This window comes from Apodemus sylvaticus, chromosome 1, assembly GCF_947179515.1.
Source record: "Apodemus sylvaticus chromosome 1, mApoSyl1.1, whole genome shotgun sequence".
NCBI lineage: Eukaryota > Metazoa > Chordata > Mammalia > Rodentia > Muridae > Apodemus > Apodemus sylvaticus.
In genome coordinates, this window is record NC_067472.1 from 201,546,751 (window position 1) to 201,560,579 (window position 13,829).

General features: G+C 55.1%; 1 protein-coding gene and 1 long non-coding RNA gene across 4 annotated transcripts in view; one reads left to right on the forward strand and one right to left on the reverse strand.

The window, feature by feature from the left end:
- Positions 1-1,049: 1,049 nt before the first annotated feature.
- Positions 1,050-5,063, reverse strand: LOC127683757 (uncharacterized). 2 transcript variants are annotated; one of them, XR_007977582.1, is made up of 4 exons: positions 4,975-5,063; positions 3,420-3,584; positions 2,828-2,919; positions 1,050-1,341 (listed from the first exon to the last, which is right to left on the reverse strand). It is a non-coding gene; the product is annotated as an uncharacterized LOC127683757 (long non-coding RNA). The 2 variants fall into 2 exon arrangements; XR_007977581.1 differs by lacking the exon at positions 4,975-5,063 and having other exon boundaries at positions 3,420-4,944.
- A 324-nt stretch (positions 5,064-5,387) lies between these two features.
- The window catches only part of Nectin2 (nectin cell adhesion molecule 2), a 33,887-nt gene continuing 25,445 nt past the window's right edge, over positions 5,388-13,829 (forward strand). For both annotated transcript variants that reach the window (XM_052171333.1, XM_052171338.1), the window contains exon 1: positions 5,388-5,714. In XM_052171333.1, coding sequence (XP_052027293.1) covers positions 5,627-5,714 — 88 coding nt within the window. In that variant the 5' untranslated portion in view covers positions 5,388-5,626. The remainder of the gene's footprint in view (positions 5,715-13,829) is intronic.

Sequence of the window (13,829 nt, forward strand, 5' to 3'; positions counted from 1 at the left end):
TTCTTAGTAGAGCATTGAGGCAAGGCAGGAGGACTGTTGCAAGATCAAGTCCAGCCAAGGGTGTGATGTAAGGAGACCCTGGGGCTGCAGGGGGCGGGGCAGGGGAGACAAAGTATCTTGGTGTGTACTGGGAATCCAAGCATTTGAGAAGCAGAAGAGGTAAGTCGCACCCCCCCCCCCCCCCCCAGCACTCAGGAGACAGAACAGAGGGATCTCTGTAAGTTCGAGGCCAGCCTGGTCTACAGAGAGTTCCAGGACAGCCTGGGCTCCACAGAGAAATAAATATTGATGTGTGTATGTGTGTGTGTGTGTGTGTGTGTGTATAAATCCTACCCGTACACACACATACTGAATTAAATTTAAAAGTTAGATGAAGGGGTTGGAGAGATGGCTCAGTGGTTAAGAGCACTGACTGCTCTTCTGAAGGTCCTGAGTTCAAATCCCAGCAACCACATGGTGGCTCACAGCCATCCCTAACAAGATCTGACGCCCTCTTCTGGAGTGTCTGAAGACAGTTACAGCGTACTTACGTATAATAAATAAATCTTTAAAACAAAAGGTTAGATGTATAACTAACTGGAGCATTCAAAGGTAAACTACCTCCAGGCACCATTGGGTTTAGGGGCTGGAACCCACTTCCATCTCTGAGACAATATCACTGATTGGGGGAGGGGCCGCAAATCCTGGCTCCCGCAAGGGCAGGGTCGCAGAGCAGGTAAATTCTTCAGAACAGGAAGCCCTTGGCTCTGTGCCTAGCGGGCTCTGGATCCGGAGCGTAGTGCTGCCTCTGAGGCTCCTTGACCCTAGCTAGCTGGAGGTTGGCTTCCCAAGTATGAGACCCGCCCAGTTCTCTGTCAACACACCAGGCTGCCCTTGGCTGAAGCACTCCTCACAGGCATGAAACCCGGGAGCACAACACTCCCGGCTTCCTTCCTGAGCCTGCCTGCCCACGGAGACGGGCCTAGAGGGAGCCACTTGGTAGTCGTCCCGAAGAGCAGGTGCACAGCAGGAAAGATGGCCGGACTCTTCAGGGGTTTTGGTTTTTTGTTTAAAAGATTTATCTTATTTATATGAATACACTGTAGCTGTCTTCAGACACACCAGAAGAGGGTATAGGAACCCATTACAGATGGTTGTGAGCCACCAGGCAGTTGCTGGGACTTGAACTCAGGACCTCTATAAGAGCAGTCAGTGCTCTTAACCACTGAGCCATCTCTCCAGCCCCCAGTCCGTCTCCATCTTTAGTTGAGTCAAGATAAAACAGCTTCAGAAAAACAGTGCTGGGTCCGCCAGGCAGCTGCTCGGACACAGCTGTACCAGTCTGAGCATCGTCATTTGGTTCTGGAACAGGAGAGGGTTGGCTCCGTAAATTTACCCTCTGACCTCCGTGCATGCTCTGCTCCCTCCCCCAGAAGAAAAAGGGGAGGAGGAAGAGGAAGGGAAGGTCATAATCCAGGACAAGACTGGAACCTAAGATCGATTACTGGAGACCCGCAAAACTGAAGGCTAGACCTGACTCCTGCACCTTATCCACATGCTGTGGCCCACGGGCCCCTCCCCCACGCAAATAAGCAAGTAAGTGTAGACACACATGTAGACACACATGTAGACACACATGTAGAGAGAGTCACTGCTCTTTCCTGTAGCGGACCCAGGCTTGTCTCCCGAAGCTAGGGTGGCAGTTCACAGGAATCCATAACTCCAGGTGGGGATCTGCTGCCCCCTTCTGGCCTCCACAGGCACCAGGCACTCAGGGTGCACATCCATCCAGGCAAAAATGCTCACAGACATCAAATTAAATCTCTAGCCTGGTCTACAGAGTGAGTTCCAGGACAGGCAGGGCTACCCAGAGAAACTCTGTCTTGAAAAAACAAACAAAAAGAAAACAAAAAGAAAAACAAAGCCAGGTGGTGGTGGCGCACGCCTTTAATCCCAGCACTTGGGAGGCAGAGGCAGGCAGATTTCTGAGTTCGAGGCCAGCCTGGTCTACAGAGTGAGTTCCAGGACAGTCAGGACTATACAGAGAAACCCTGTCTCGAAAAGCCTAAATAAATAAATAAATAAATTAATTAATTAATTAATTAATTAAATTAAATCTCTAGAACAAAAAAGTCATCAAGGCTTTCAGTATGGTGGTTTAATCACAGCACTACAGAAGCAGAGGCAGAGGCAAGCAGATCTCTGTGAGTTCAAGGCCAGCCTGGTCTACCTAGGAAATTGCAGGCCAGCCCAGGCTACAGAGCTACATAGCGAGACCCTGTATACTGGCTGGTTTTGCGTGTCAACTTGACACAAGTCAGAACCATCAGAGAGGAAGGAGCCTGAGAAAATGCTTCCATAAAATCTGGCTATGAAACATATCCCAACTAGTGACCAATGGGAGAGGGCCCAGCCCATCGTGGGGGTGCCACCCCTGGGCTGGAGGTCCTGGGTTCTATAAGCAAGCACACCAGGTAAGCCACAGGGAGGAAGGCAGTCAGCAGCACCGTCCATGGCCTCTGCTCCTGCCTCCAGTTCCTGCCCTGCTGTGCTCATGCCCTGACTTCCTTCAGAGACGACAGGAGTGTGGACGTGTGAGGCAAACAAGTCTGCAGCGGGTCTTTGCTACTTTGTGGGGTTTTCTCTTTCCCACCCTCAACTCCACACCACGCCCCGTTTCACTTGCTATCACTAGACAGGAGAGAAAGAGATAGATCCCTGACTCTAATTCCTTTCCTTTTGTGTCTTCTTTGAGGACAACTAACTAACAAACCACAACCAGTGACCATGCACCCCACCTACTGGGGCTCTAGCATTTATTTGCCCTCTGAATAGTTCCCAGAACTACCTGCAGCTGACGAGTCGACACTTCTGCTAGAGCGCGAAGAAAATCACAATCGGCTGCTGTGGGCAGTCTGAGGCAGCCGCTCATCCCCACACCTGGGATTAAAATGAAAACACTGTCATAATACTTCTTTCTTTCTTTCTTTCTTTCTTTCTTTCTTTCTTTCTTTCTTTCTTTCTTTCTTTCTTTCTTTTGTTTGTTTTCTTCCGAGACAGGGTTTCTCTGTGTAGCCCTGGCTGTCCTGGAACTCACTCTGTAGACCAGGCTGGCCTCAAACTCAGAAATCTGCCTGCCTCTGCCTCCCAAGCACTGGGATTACAGGCGTACGCCACCATCGCCCGGCTAACTTCTGTGCTTTTTAAAGGAACCAAAATTCCAAACTTGTCACTACATAAACCCTTTCCTCCCCAAGTTGCTTTTTTTGTCACAGTGTGTCGTTGCAGTAATGGAAACCCTGACTAAGATACCCTGTCTTGGACAAAAGAACCAAGTTGAAGCCTTTGGTGCGTTTCTTCCGTGCCTGTTATCCACATTCATCCAGCCTGAGAGATTATCTCCATGTCATGTTGCATAGCTACTAGAAATGCCAACAAACCTCACGCTGCTACTCCCCTGACGGCGGTTTGGAAAGGGCCAGGGCCTTAGCCCACTTTTCAGACATGCTGATCGTCACATGGTGGCCATGGCTGATTAGAACTGGCTCTGCAGACCACACTGGCTTCGAACTCGGTGAGATCTTTCTGCTTCTGCCACCTGAGGGCTGGGATTAAAGTTGCACAGCCCCAGTCTGACCCCCTTCCTGAGATTCTTGTGAGCAAGGAACAAGGACAAAGGAATTTGGAATAGTGTCTATCGTGGTCCCGCCTCTGTTTGTAACCCTGACCTTTGGGACCAAGTCATTTTCCCTCCCCATGACTCAGTTCCCCTACCTCCACCATGGTTTGATTGGGGGGATTATTTGGAGCAGGCTTACATGAGTGCCTGGTGGATGGGCAAAGCTAAAACCCTTTAACAATGTTGCTAAAGGGATACAGCAGCAGCTCACAGTGGAGAGGGCTGGCTCTTCCTGAACAGGCCACATGGCCCAGAGCGTCGTCGGTGCGAGCCTACAGTCTCAGGATTGTAACCCTCTGCTGGTCAGCCGCCATCTCATAAAACAAAACCAAGGTGGGTGGACTGGTTTCCAGGGTAAAGCACCTGCCACCAAACTTGGCCATGTGAGTCGGGGCCCCGGCACCCACTTGATGGAAGAACCAACTCAAAGCAAGTTGTCGGCCATGGCCCACACGCACACAGAATACTTAGCAGACCAACAAATAGGAGCATTAGCAAGAGTGGGAAGCAAGTGGGTCAGAGCCAGCGTCCACTCCGTGGGCCTCGCCACTTAGGAGAGGGCCTTCGTGTATGTGGCAGGCTGCAGAAGGGGCCCCAGCCCAGCCCAGGCGGCTTTCACAAGAAACCTGCAAATGCCTGGCCCTTGGGGTGGATTGGCCATGAGGCGCTCCAGCAGCGGGTCCCCTCCCCCACCCCAACAAGTGGCCCTTCTCCCTAGCTCCCCTGGGCGGCCCTGGGAATGTGAAAAGGCAGGTGGGCGTGGAGAGGAGCGGAGCGTCTAGGAAGAGACAAAAGGGCCGCCTCAAAACCAGCAACAAAGACCACAGGATTCTGGTGCGATAGAGAAAGTGGGACAAGGACAACCGGAAGGGACTGGTAGGGCCAGAGGACAGATTGACTGGCCCAGCCCCACCCAGCGGGGTTCGGCCTGCTGGGCTGGTTTATGCTGCCCCCTAGCGGAAGGCTGCGATATAAAAAAGGACACTGGGTGGGAGGGACCCAGAGGCCAGATGCAGGGACAGAAATATTAAGAGTGACACAGACAAAACTATGAGACAAGAAACAGAAAGTGACAGGGACGTAAAGAGAGACGCACACAGTCAAAGGAATGCAGCGAGACACGGGGACTAAGTGACATAGGCACGTGCACAGACAAAGAAACACAAGAGCAGAGCCACAGGGAAACATGGGGATGCGGAGGGAGACTCAGCGATAGAGAAACAGAAGAAATCTGGAAAGAAATGATGAGGCGACACGAGAATCTAGGGCGGAGATGACAAGGAGACGGGGTCCACTAAGAAGTGACCCGGACCTACCACAGCAGCAGGACTAGAAGAAAGGCTGGACAGAGGTGTGGTCTCGCCTCGCCAGGGGGCGGTGCCTCAAGAAGGGAGGCCCTATAAGAGCCCACATCCTCAGGCTAACCAGAGGGCAGTGGGGCGTGGTCTGGACGAGGAGGCGTGGCTTCTTCTGGTGGGAGGCGACCGGAAGTTTAGAAGGGGGTGTGACTGCGTCTCATTAGAGCGACCAGTAGGGGGCGCAACGGGTCTTCCCGGGTTACGTGTGGGCGTGGCTCCATGGCAGGGGGCGTGGTCAAATAGCTTAATTCCAGGAGAAGGCGGAGATGGAATCGTGGGGCCAGACAGGTGTGGGACGCGGGGTGGGCGGGGTCATAGCTCTGGGAGGGGGCGGAGCCTGAGCCCTAGGATCGCCTTGGCGAAGAGGGGCGGGGCCTGTGACGTCATGAGTCCGGCCCGCTGGAGCTAAGCGAGGGGCCGGGGGGCGCGGATCCTGAGAGCCAGGCGAGGGAAAGCTGGGCCGAAAGAACTGATCCGGGGAGCCGTGAGCGGCGGAAGCCGGCCTGGTGCCGGACACTTCAGACCCCTGACTGCCCTCCCAGCCGATCGGTACACGAAGAGTGGTCCCTAGGCACCCCCTGCCCGGGCCCAGTGCCTCCCCGGGCCCCCCATGGCCCGGGCCGCAGTCCTCCCGCCGTCCAGATTGTCACCGACGCTGCCGTTGTTGCCGCTGCTACTGCTCCTGCTTCAGGAAACAGGTGAAAACGCGCGGATGCCTTCGTCAGTCCTCAGAAGGGAGGGAACGGGCATCGTCCCCCACCTCTCTCCCCGAGGCCCCTTCCCTCGTGCCCCCTTCCAGGCTGGCCCTACTGATCGAGATCCCCTCAAACACCGGGCTCTCTGTCCGAGTCTCCTAACCTCCCTCTCTGCACCCCGCTTCATCACAAGTGCCCTTTCTAACCCGGGTTTCTGTCCCCCTCCACCTCCCTCAGCCTAGAAGGGGTTAAATCCTCTCCATCCAGTGCCGATCACTTATCCGGAATCTGGATTTCCGTCTCTGCCCTCCCCCCCCTTAGGAATGTGGAGAATGTTCCCCCCCACTCACACTAGCTGGAGGGTCGTGATGGTAGGGAGGGACGACCCCCCCCCCTCTTTTTTTTCTTTTCCTTCTTGCTGGGTTGGGCATCTGAGGCCCGGGGAGAATTGGGCGCGAGGGGACCCACGGTCGAGGTTCCCTAGACGAGGGGTGGGGGGAATTCGGTCTTTGGGAGCCCTTGGCAAACCAGTGATGAGAGTTGGGGGCACCGTGGGGCGGGGAGGGTGTGAGTCTGGAGTGCTGGCTTCCGGCCTCAGGGAGTTTACCGACACTGACCTCTGGGTTCTGGGGAAATTAAGAGGTTCTGCCTCCAGGATCTCAGAAGGCGAGCCTAGCCGGGGTCTAGGTAGAATTGGGGAAAAGGGGTTCAAACTTGTAGGTCTTGGGTTTGTTTAACTGTGGGTAAAGAGCTCTGTTCGCTGGGATCCAGGTGCATTTGGGGTCCAGAGAGGATCCAGGTGCATTTGGGGTCCAGAGAAACTATCTTGAAGGCTCGCATTTAACTGTAGGCAATGGAATTTAATGATCGGGGGACTCTGACCTTTACCCCCCGCCCCAAATCTAATCAAAGGCTAAAGACTCAGTTTGAAATTGGGAACTTAGTTGGCTGCGTCCCAGGTAGAGTCCAGAGCCCGGGAGGTTTGCAGTTCTCCTCCCCCTCCCCCTTTCCTTGTGAGTGGCGACGTCCCTGGGGAAGTTTTCCGGTATCGCTTTCACCTAGTTTGGGAGGGGCGGGGCGGGGCTGGAGCGCTCTGGAGTCCGACTCCCGGTTTCGGGACCTTATCTCTCCTTTGGTCACGCCTTTGTCCTCGAAGCACTTGGAGAGGTAAATGGGAGGAGCCTCCTCTCTAAGACACGCTCCTCTTTCCACCCCCAGCCCTGGAGCGCAGAGCCCCTGAGTACGGGGATCTGCGGGGCCTGGGGTGGGGGATGGGGTGGGGTGTAAACAGGTGTCCTGACCTGGCCCCGCCCCTAGCAGGTGACCTGGCTGTTCCTTCCAACTACACACCGCGGGATGGGGAGCTGGGCAGCGGGAAGTTTCTGGAGAGTTTGCTCAGAGCGGGAATCAGAGGGATCGTGGGGAGAGTGCCCGTCACTTTTGGCCTCATTGTTCTTTACACGCCTCCTTTGAAGTCATCAGCCTTGACCTCCCAGATAGATGAGCTCAGTACCTGTCCCCCGGGTGAATTCTTAGAATCCACCCATGTGGTACCTCACGGCAGATTCCACAGAACCCCAGAGCAAACCTTGTTCCTCCTCCCGGCCTGCAAACGAGGAAACCAAAAAGGACCCTCTCTCCCAAGGTTCCACTCTGTCCCTTGGAAGCCTTTGAAAGCCAGCAAGTCAGCAGCCATTCTGGGCAGCCTCCTCAAAGTGCTTCCTGTTTCCCAGACCTGCCGTGACTGTCCCTTCTCTGCTGAGCCCCTGGAGGGATTCCCAGGGGCTGGGCCCTGCCTAACCCACCCTACTCGGATCTCCACTTCCTCATTCTTTCTCTCTCCCTCCTCTTTTCCCTTTCTTCTCTCCCTTCTCTCTTTCCATTGCCTCTGTTCTGGCTCTGTCCTCTCTGTTCTGTTTGTCCTTCCTTTGCTCTCTCCATGTCTCCCTTGCTTTCCCTACATCCCTTTTCCCCTGGCTCTAACTGCTCAGCCTCCCTGCTTCCCGGCCTCCTCTGGGAGTGGGGCTTGCACCACCTGGACCTCCCCGCCCGCCCGAGCCTGAGCCGCCCTCCCCACTCCTCCCTATCTCTCTCGGCTCATCTAAGTCATCCAGGCAGCCCCACACAGCGCGGGGAGGGAGAGGAGGGCCTGGCTGTCTCTTCTCATTAGGGAAGGGGAATTGAGCAGAGAAGAAATGGGGGGGGAGGATAGAGAGGGGGGGGATATAGGGACAGGAGCCAAGCGAGAGAGGGGACCGGAAGCAGACCTAAGGATGGAGTCAGCACGGAGAACGAAGAAGATTGCAAGGGAGGGCGGAAAGATCCAGGAAAGGGGCTGCGGTGCTGGGAGGGGTGTGGTGGGGACCCTGGAAGGGCAGAGAGGTTTGGTGACAGGAGAGGAGACCAAAAGACCCCAGCCAAGGACTGTGGAGGTCCTATGACTCAGAAAGGTCAGATCACAGGCCAGTCTCAAGGCCGGCCAGCCTGTAGGGGACACAGGAGGCACAGGGAGTCTTGCACAAGGGCCAGCTCCCCTGCCCCCGCCTGGGATGCTGTTACATTTTTAATGCCCAGCATTGCTGAGAAACAGAGCCGGAAGGGGAGGATGAGAGGGACCAGGAGAGATGGCCGGGCCATGAGGCGCCGTGGAGACGTGTGGGTGCTGGGGACACAGACATGGAGAGCCCAGGGTCACAGAAACCTAAGACAGGAGGAGAGTGAACACCTGGAACTCCAGCACTCAGAGAAGGCTGAGGCAGGGGGGTTGCAGGGAGTTCAAGGCCAGGCTGAGCTACATAGGAAGACCTTGTCTCAGGAAAAACAGAGTGGCCTGTAATCTCAGTGCCAGTGTGGAGGAGGCTGAGGCAGCAGACTGTCCACCCCCAGGGCTGCCTTGGCTGCAGAGCGGAAAGAATGGGGGGGAAGAGACATGGGCTGGGCCATGGCTCAGTGGACAGAGCGCTCACCTAGCGTGTGTGAAACCCTGGGTTCCAAACTCGGCACGTCCAAAAGCAGGTGGTGCAGGACTGGAATCCAAGCGTGAATTCAAGATTGCATGGCTATGTAGTGAAATTGAGGCCAGGCAGGGTTATCGGAGTCCTTCTCTCAAGAGAACAAGGGGAGCAAACCAGTCCGCAGAGCGATTGCCTAGCATGCCGGAAGCGTGAGGTTCGATCCCTAGCACCCTAAAAATCACCAGTGGGCATGCAGTCCTGCAGATGGACGGTAGACACCAGAGCTTCAGCAATTCAAAATCATATTTTGCTCTATAATTACGTTCAGGACAGCCTGAATTATGTAAGACCCTGACTCACAAAACGTAAGCCTTTAATCCCAGCACTCAGGAGGCAGAGGCAGGCAGATCTCTGAGTTCAAAGTCAGTGTGTGGTCTAATTAGAGAGTTCAGGACAGCCAGAGATACATATTAATAAGTCTCTCTCTCTCTCTCTTCCCCCCTCCCCCTCCCTCCGTGTGTGTGTGTGTGTGTGTGTGTGTGTGTGTGTGTGTGTTATATTACATTTAGAGAAATAGGCAGGTACTCTAGGGAATAAGAGGAGAGGCCAAGGGTCAGGGAAAGAAGAAACAGGCCCTAGGAGCAGGATGCGTGCACAAGCAGAGTTTAGAATCTCCTGGAACTGGGACGCACACTGGGGCCCGCTCTCGCTCTCGGGGCAGGATGTGAGGGGGCTCTATCCCTGGGCTCTATCCCTGGGCCCAGCCAGGACGCGCCTGCTTCCATAGGGAGGTTGTGTGCAGCTGAGCCCAGCAGCAGAGGGGACCGTGCGTCCAGCCATGCAGAGGGGCCTCGGGAGGCTCACATAGAACTCCAGACACAGCCCAAGCCGTGCACCCTGGCCACCCTGGCTGTGTTCTCACCCCTCAGACAGGCTCTGGATGTCCGCTGTGGGGGTGGGAACTACGATTAATGTAATTAATTAATTACCCAGGTGGCTGAGGCAGCAGCTGATGCTGGCCCTCAAAGCCCTCTGGTCTTGAAGGGTTTGTCCAGCCCTGCCCCACCCTGACGTGGGGGGGGGGTAGGACAGCAGCAGGTTTTATAGGTGTGCAGGGGCCAGCTGGGACTGGAGGAGCCAGCCAGGCCGGAAATCTAAGAAAGGAACCTTCCTTCCGGACCCTCCTCTAACCTCCTCCCTCAGACTCTTACACCCCCAGGTCCAGCCCTGCCCTGTGCCTTCTCTCCATCTAGGCTTCCCCTGTGCCAGAGGCAGTCTCTACTTTGGCCTGCAGGAAGCCTGCTAGCCCCTCCCCCAGGGGAGTTAGGAAGTGTGTTTGAGGACCCAGCTGACATCTCTGTAGAGCTGTCACCAGTCACCAGAGAGAAGCAAGGGTTCCCACTGGCCATTCTCTGGCCACTGTCTCTGGGTGTGGTGTTGGCTGTGTGTGTCCCTGCAAGGTCACCACAGCAGCTTGCTGAGAAGTTCCTCCCCACCCCACCCCCGCAGGAAATGTGTTTCCAGCACCAGGCCATGTGCGCATCTTCCTGGCCTCATGACTTCATCTCCCCTGCTTCCCCATCTGACACCCAGAATCCCTGGCTCCCCTCACCATAGACTTCAAACTCCACACGTCTGTCTTCCTCCCCAAACCCAGTGTCCTGCTCCCATTCCTGCTCCGGAGAAAACCTTCCATCTAGATCAGCAGTCCTCAACCTGTTTCCGATGGTCTTAGGCAGCGCCAACCATAGTTTATTTTCAGTGCTATTTCATGCTACGAGCGGTGGTGTCTCTGTTCCTAAAGCCATTAGAAATATGTGTTTTTCTTTTTTGCTTGTTTGTTTGCTTGTTTTTCGAGACAGGGTTTCTTTGTGTAGCCCTGGCTGTCCTGGAACTCACTCTGTAGACCAGGCTGGCCTTGAACTCAGAAATCCGCCTGCCTCTGCCTCCCAAGTGCTGGGATTAAAGGTGTGCACCATCTCCGCCGCCTGGCACTGGAGTACTTTTCTTGACTCACTGACCTTTCCAAACTTTATCCTGTTCCTCCCCCTTGTTCACACCTCCCCGTAGATCCCCAGTTCCCTCACAGAAAAGCCTACACACTCCAGTTCAACTGCTGCTTGTGCTGTTGGGAGACGGGTGTTCATAGGCTGGCACAGGCCAGGCTCTTCCTGTGCCAAACTCCCTCCCCATGCTGGGGTTAAAGGTGTGCACCCCCATACTGGGTGTGTGCACCCCCATACTGGGAGTGTGCACCCCCATATTGGGAGTGTGCACCCCCATACTGGGAGTGTGCACCCCCACATTGGGAGTGTGCACCCCCATACTGGGAGTGTGCACCCCCATACTGGGAGTGTGCACCCCCATATTGGGAGTGTGTACCCCCATACTGGGAGTGTGTACCCCCATACTGGGAAGTGCAGCACTTTTGGTTGTCCATCATTCATTCATTCAGCACATTTATAGAGCACCTTCAGAACACCAGACACTGTTCTAGACTCCGGAATATCATAATGGATGAAGCGGGGCTGTGCCCCCTGTGGCTCTGCCAGGGAGGGGGAGGTTGGTTCTGTGCTGGAGGGAGCAGGATTAAGAATCCTTGTTATCAGCTGGGCAGTGGTGGCGCACGCCTGTAAGCCCAGCACTTGGGAGGCAGAGGCAGGCGGCTTTCTGAGTTCGAGGCCAGCCTGGTCTAAAGGGAGTTCCAGGACAGCCAGGGCTACACAGAGAAACCCTGTCTCGAAAAAACCAAAAAAAAAAAAAAAAAAAAAAAAAAGAATTCTTGTTATCATTATGGTGACCAGATCCTGCCTCAGTGAGCTAGATAAGGAGAGAACTGTTCTGGCCAGAAGATCAGAGAGGAGAGGTTAGAGAGGATACCAAGGGGCTGGGCACGAACACGCAGGGCTCTGAGTGAGAAGGGAGCTACTGAACGCCCCAAGCAGAGAAGAGGGGCACCAGCTACCAAAGGTCCTCTAGCTGTGTGTGGGGACAAAGCCCGAGAGGCAGGTACCAAGAGGTGACCCACGCAGGGAAGGCTGGCAAGTTAAGCCCTGAAGGAGCACACAGTGTCTGACTGAAGGAAAATTTTAAAGATGGAGCCTACAAGGATGCGCTTCCCGGTGGTGTTTACTCCAGGAGAGGGGAGAGAGTGCATCAGGCCTCCGTGCTGACCTGCTTCTCAGGGGTAGGAAGGGCCTTAAGAACAGACCAGCACTCAGGAGGCAGAGGCAGCCTGTGCGTCTGAGGTAGCCTGGTCTACAGAGTGAGTTCCAGGACAGCCAGGGCTACACAGAGAAACCCTGTCTCAAAAAACCAAAGCAAACAAATAAAAAAAAAAGCACTACTCTGGGTGGTAGTGGGGTGCTGGTACAACTATGTTACATCAGTGTCTTGAGTTCCAGGCTAGCCGAGACTAGGTAGTCAGACCCCATCCCAAGAAAACAAAACAGGAGCTAGGGAGGTGGCCCAGCAGGTGAAGATGCTTGCTGCCAAACTTGACAGCCTGAGTTTTGTCTCCAAGACCCACACAGTGGAAAAAGAGAGCCAGCCCTGCACCGGTGCATTGGCCCCCCACTCTTGCCCCCCACACAAGTAAATGTAGTAGTTAAACAAACAAACAAAAACCACTGTTGAGCTATCACTGAACATCCGTTCTTTGAATAAAAGACCTAGAAACTGAGTCTGGAGTCTTGGGGCGGTAAGATTCATGTCATTTGTATGCTTTCATTTATGACTTTGAGCCAGGGCGTCCCCGGGTAGTGCAGGTTAACCCGGAGCTCTCTGGCCCCAAATTCATGATCCTTATGCCTCTGCCTCCTTAGTTTTGAAAAATATGACTGAAGGTTGCTGAGCCTGATTCTGTGTGTGTGTGTGTGTGTGTGTGTGTGTGTGTGAATACACGTGTGGACAGCAAAGGACAGCTTTCAGGAGTCCACTCTATCTCTGTCCACTATGTGGATCTCAGGGATTAAAATCCGGTTGGTTATCAGTCTTGGCTGCAATCACCTTTACCCGCTGGACCATCTCACCAACCCCTCCCTGACACCCTTTCAAGCCCACTGTCCTGCCCTAAATGTCCTTCTGCCTAGCTATAATGTGTCATCCCGCTCTTCCAGATGCTGAGACAGGAGAATTGATGTGAATTAAGGCCAACTTCACCCAAACACTGAGACCCTGTCTAAACAAACAAAATAAAACCCAAGCGGAAGCAAAGGCAAGCGGTGCCACATGTGGCCGGTGGGGACAGGCACTGACCCTGTGACCTGTCCTGCAAAGAGTGTCAGATCTTTTACTGGAATTGTTCTAGGGAACCCTGCAGGGTGACTTAAATGTCTCCATTTTACACATGGAAGAACTTGGGCTTGAAAAGGTCACCCAGCCCAGAAGCAGCAAGCAGCAGGAAGTTCACATCTATCTGTGTTGCGATTCTTTAAAAAAGTACTCCTGCTCCTGCTGCTCCCTAGTGCTAGGGCTGGAGCCCAGAGCCTTTCTTCTGGTATACAAGTGCTCTCCCACCGAGCCACGCCCCCAGCCCCTCACTGGGGGATTCTAGGCGGGGCTCTCCCACCGAGCCACGCCCCCAGCCCCTCACTGGGGGATTCTAGGCGGGGCTCTCCCAACGAGCCACGCCCCCAGCCCCTCACTGGGGGATTCTAGGCAGGGGCTCTACCACTGAGCCACGCCCCCAGCCCCTCACTGGGGGATTCTAGGCGGGGCTCTCCCACCGAGCCACGCCCCCAGCCCCCTCACTGGGGGATTCTAGGCGGGGCTCTACCACTGAGCCACGCCCCCAGCCCCCTCACTGGGGGATTCTAGGCAGGGGCTCTCCCACCGAGCCACGCCCCCAGCCCCCTCACTGGGGGATTCTAGGCGGGGCTCTACCACTGAGCCACGCCCCCAGCCCCCTCACTGGGGGATTCTAGGCGGGGCTCTACCACTGAGCCACACCCCCAGCCCCCTCACTGGGGGATTCTAGGCGGGGCTCTACCACTGAGCCATGCCCCCAGCCCCTCACTGGGGGATTCTAGGCAGGGGCTCTACCACTGAACCAGGCCCCCAGCCCCTCACTGGGGATTCTAGGCAGGGCTCTCCTGCTAAGCTGTCCGCTTCTCAGCCCATGTGGATCTGCTCTGTGGCAGACGATGAAGCCCTCTTTGTCTCG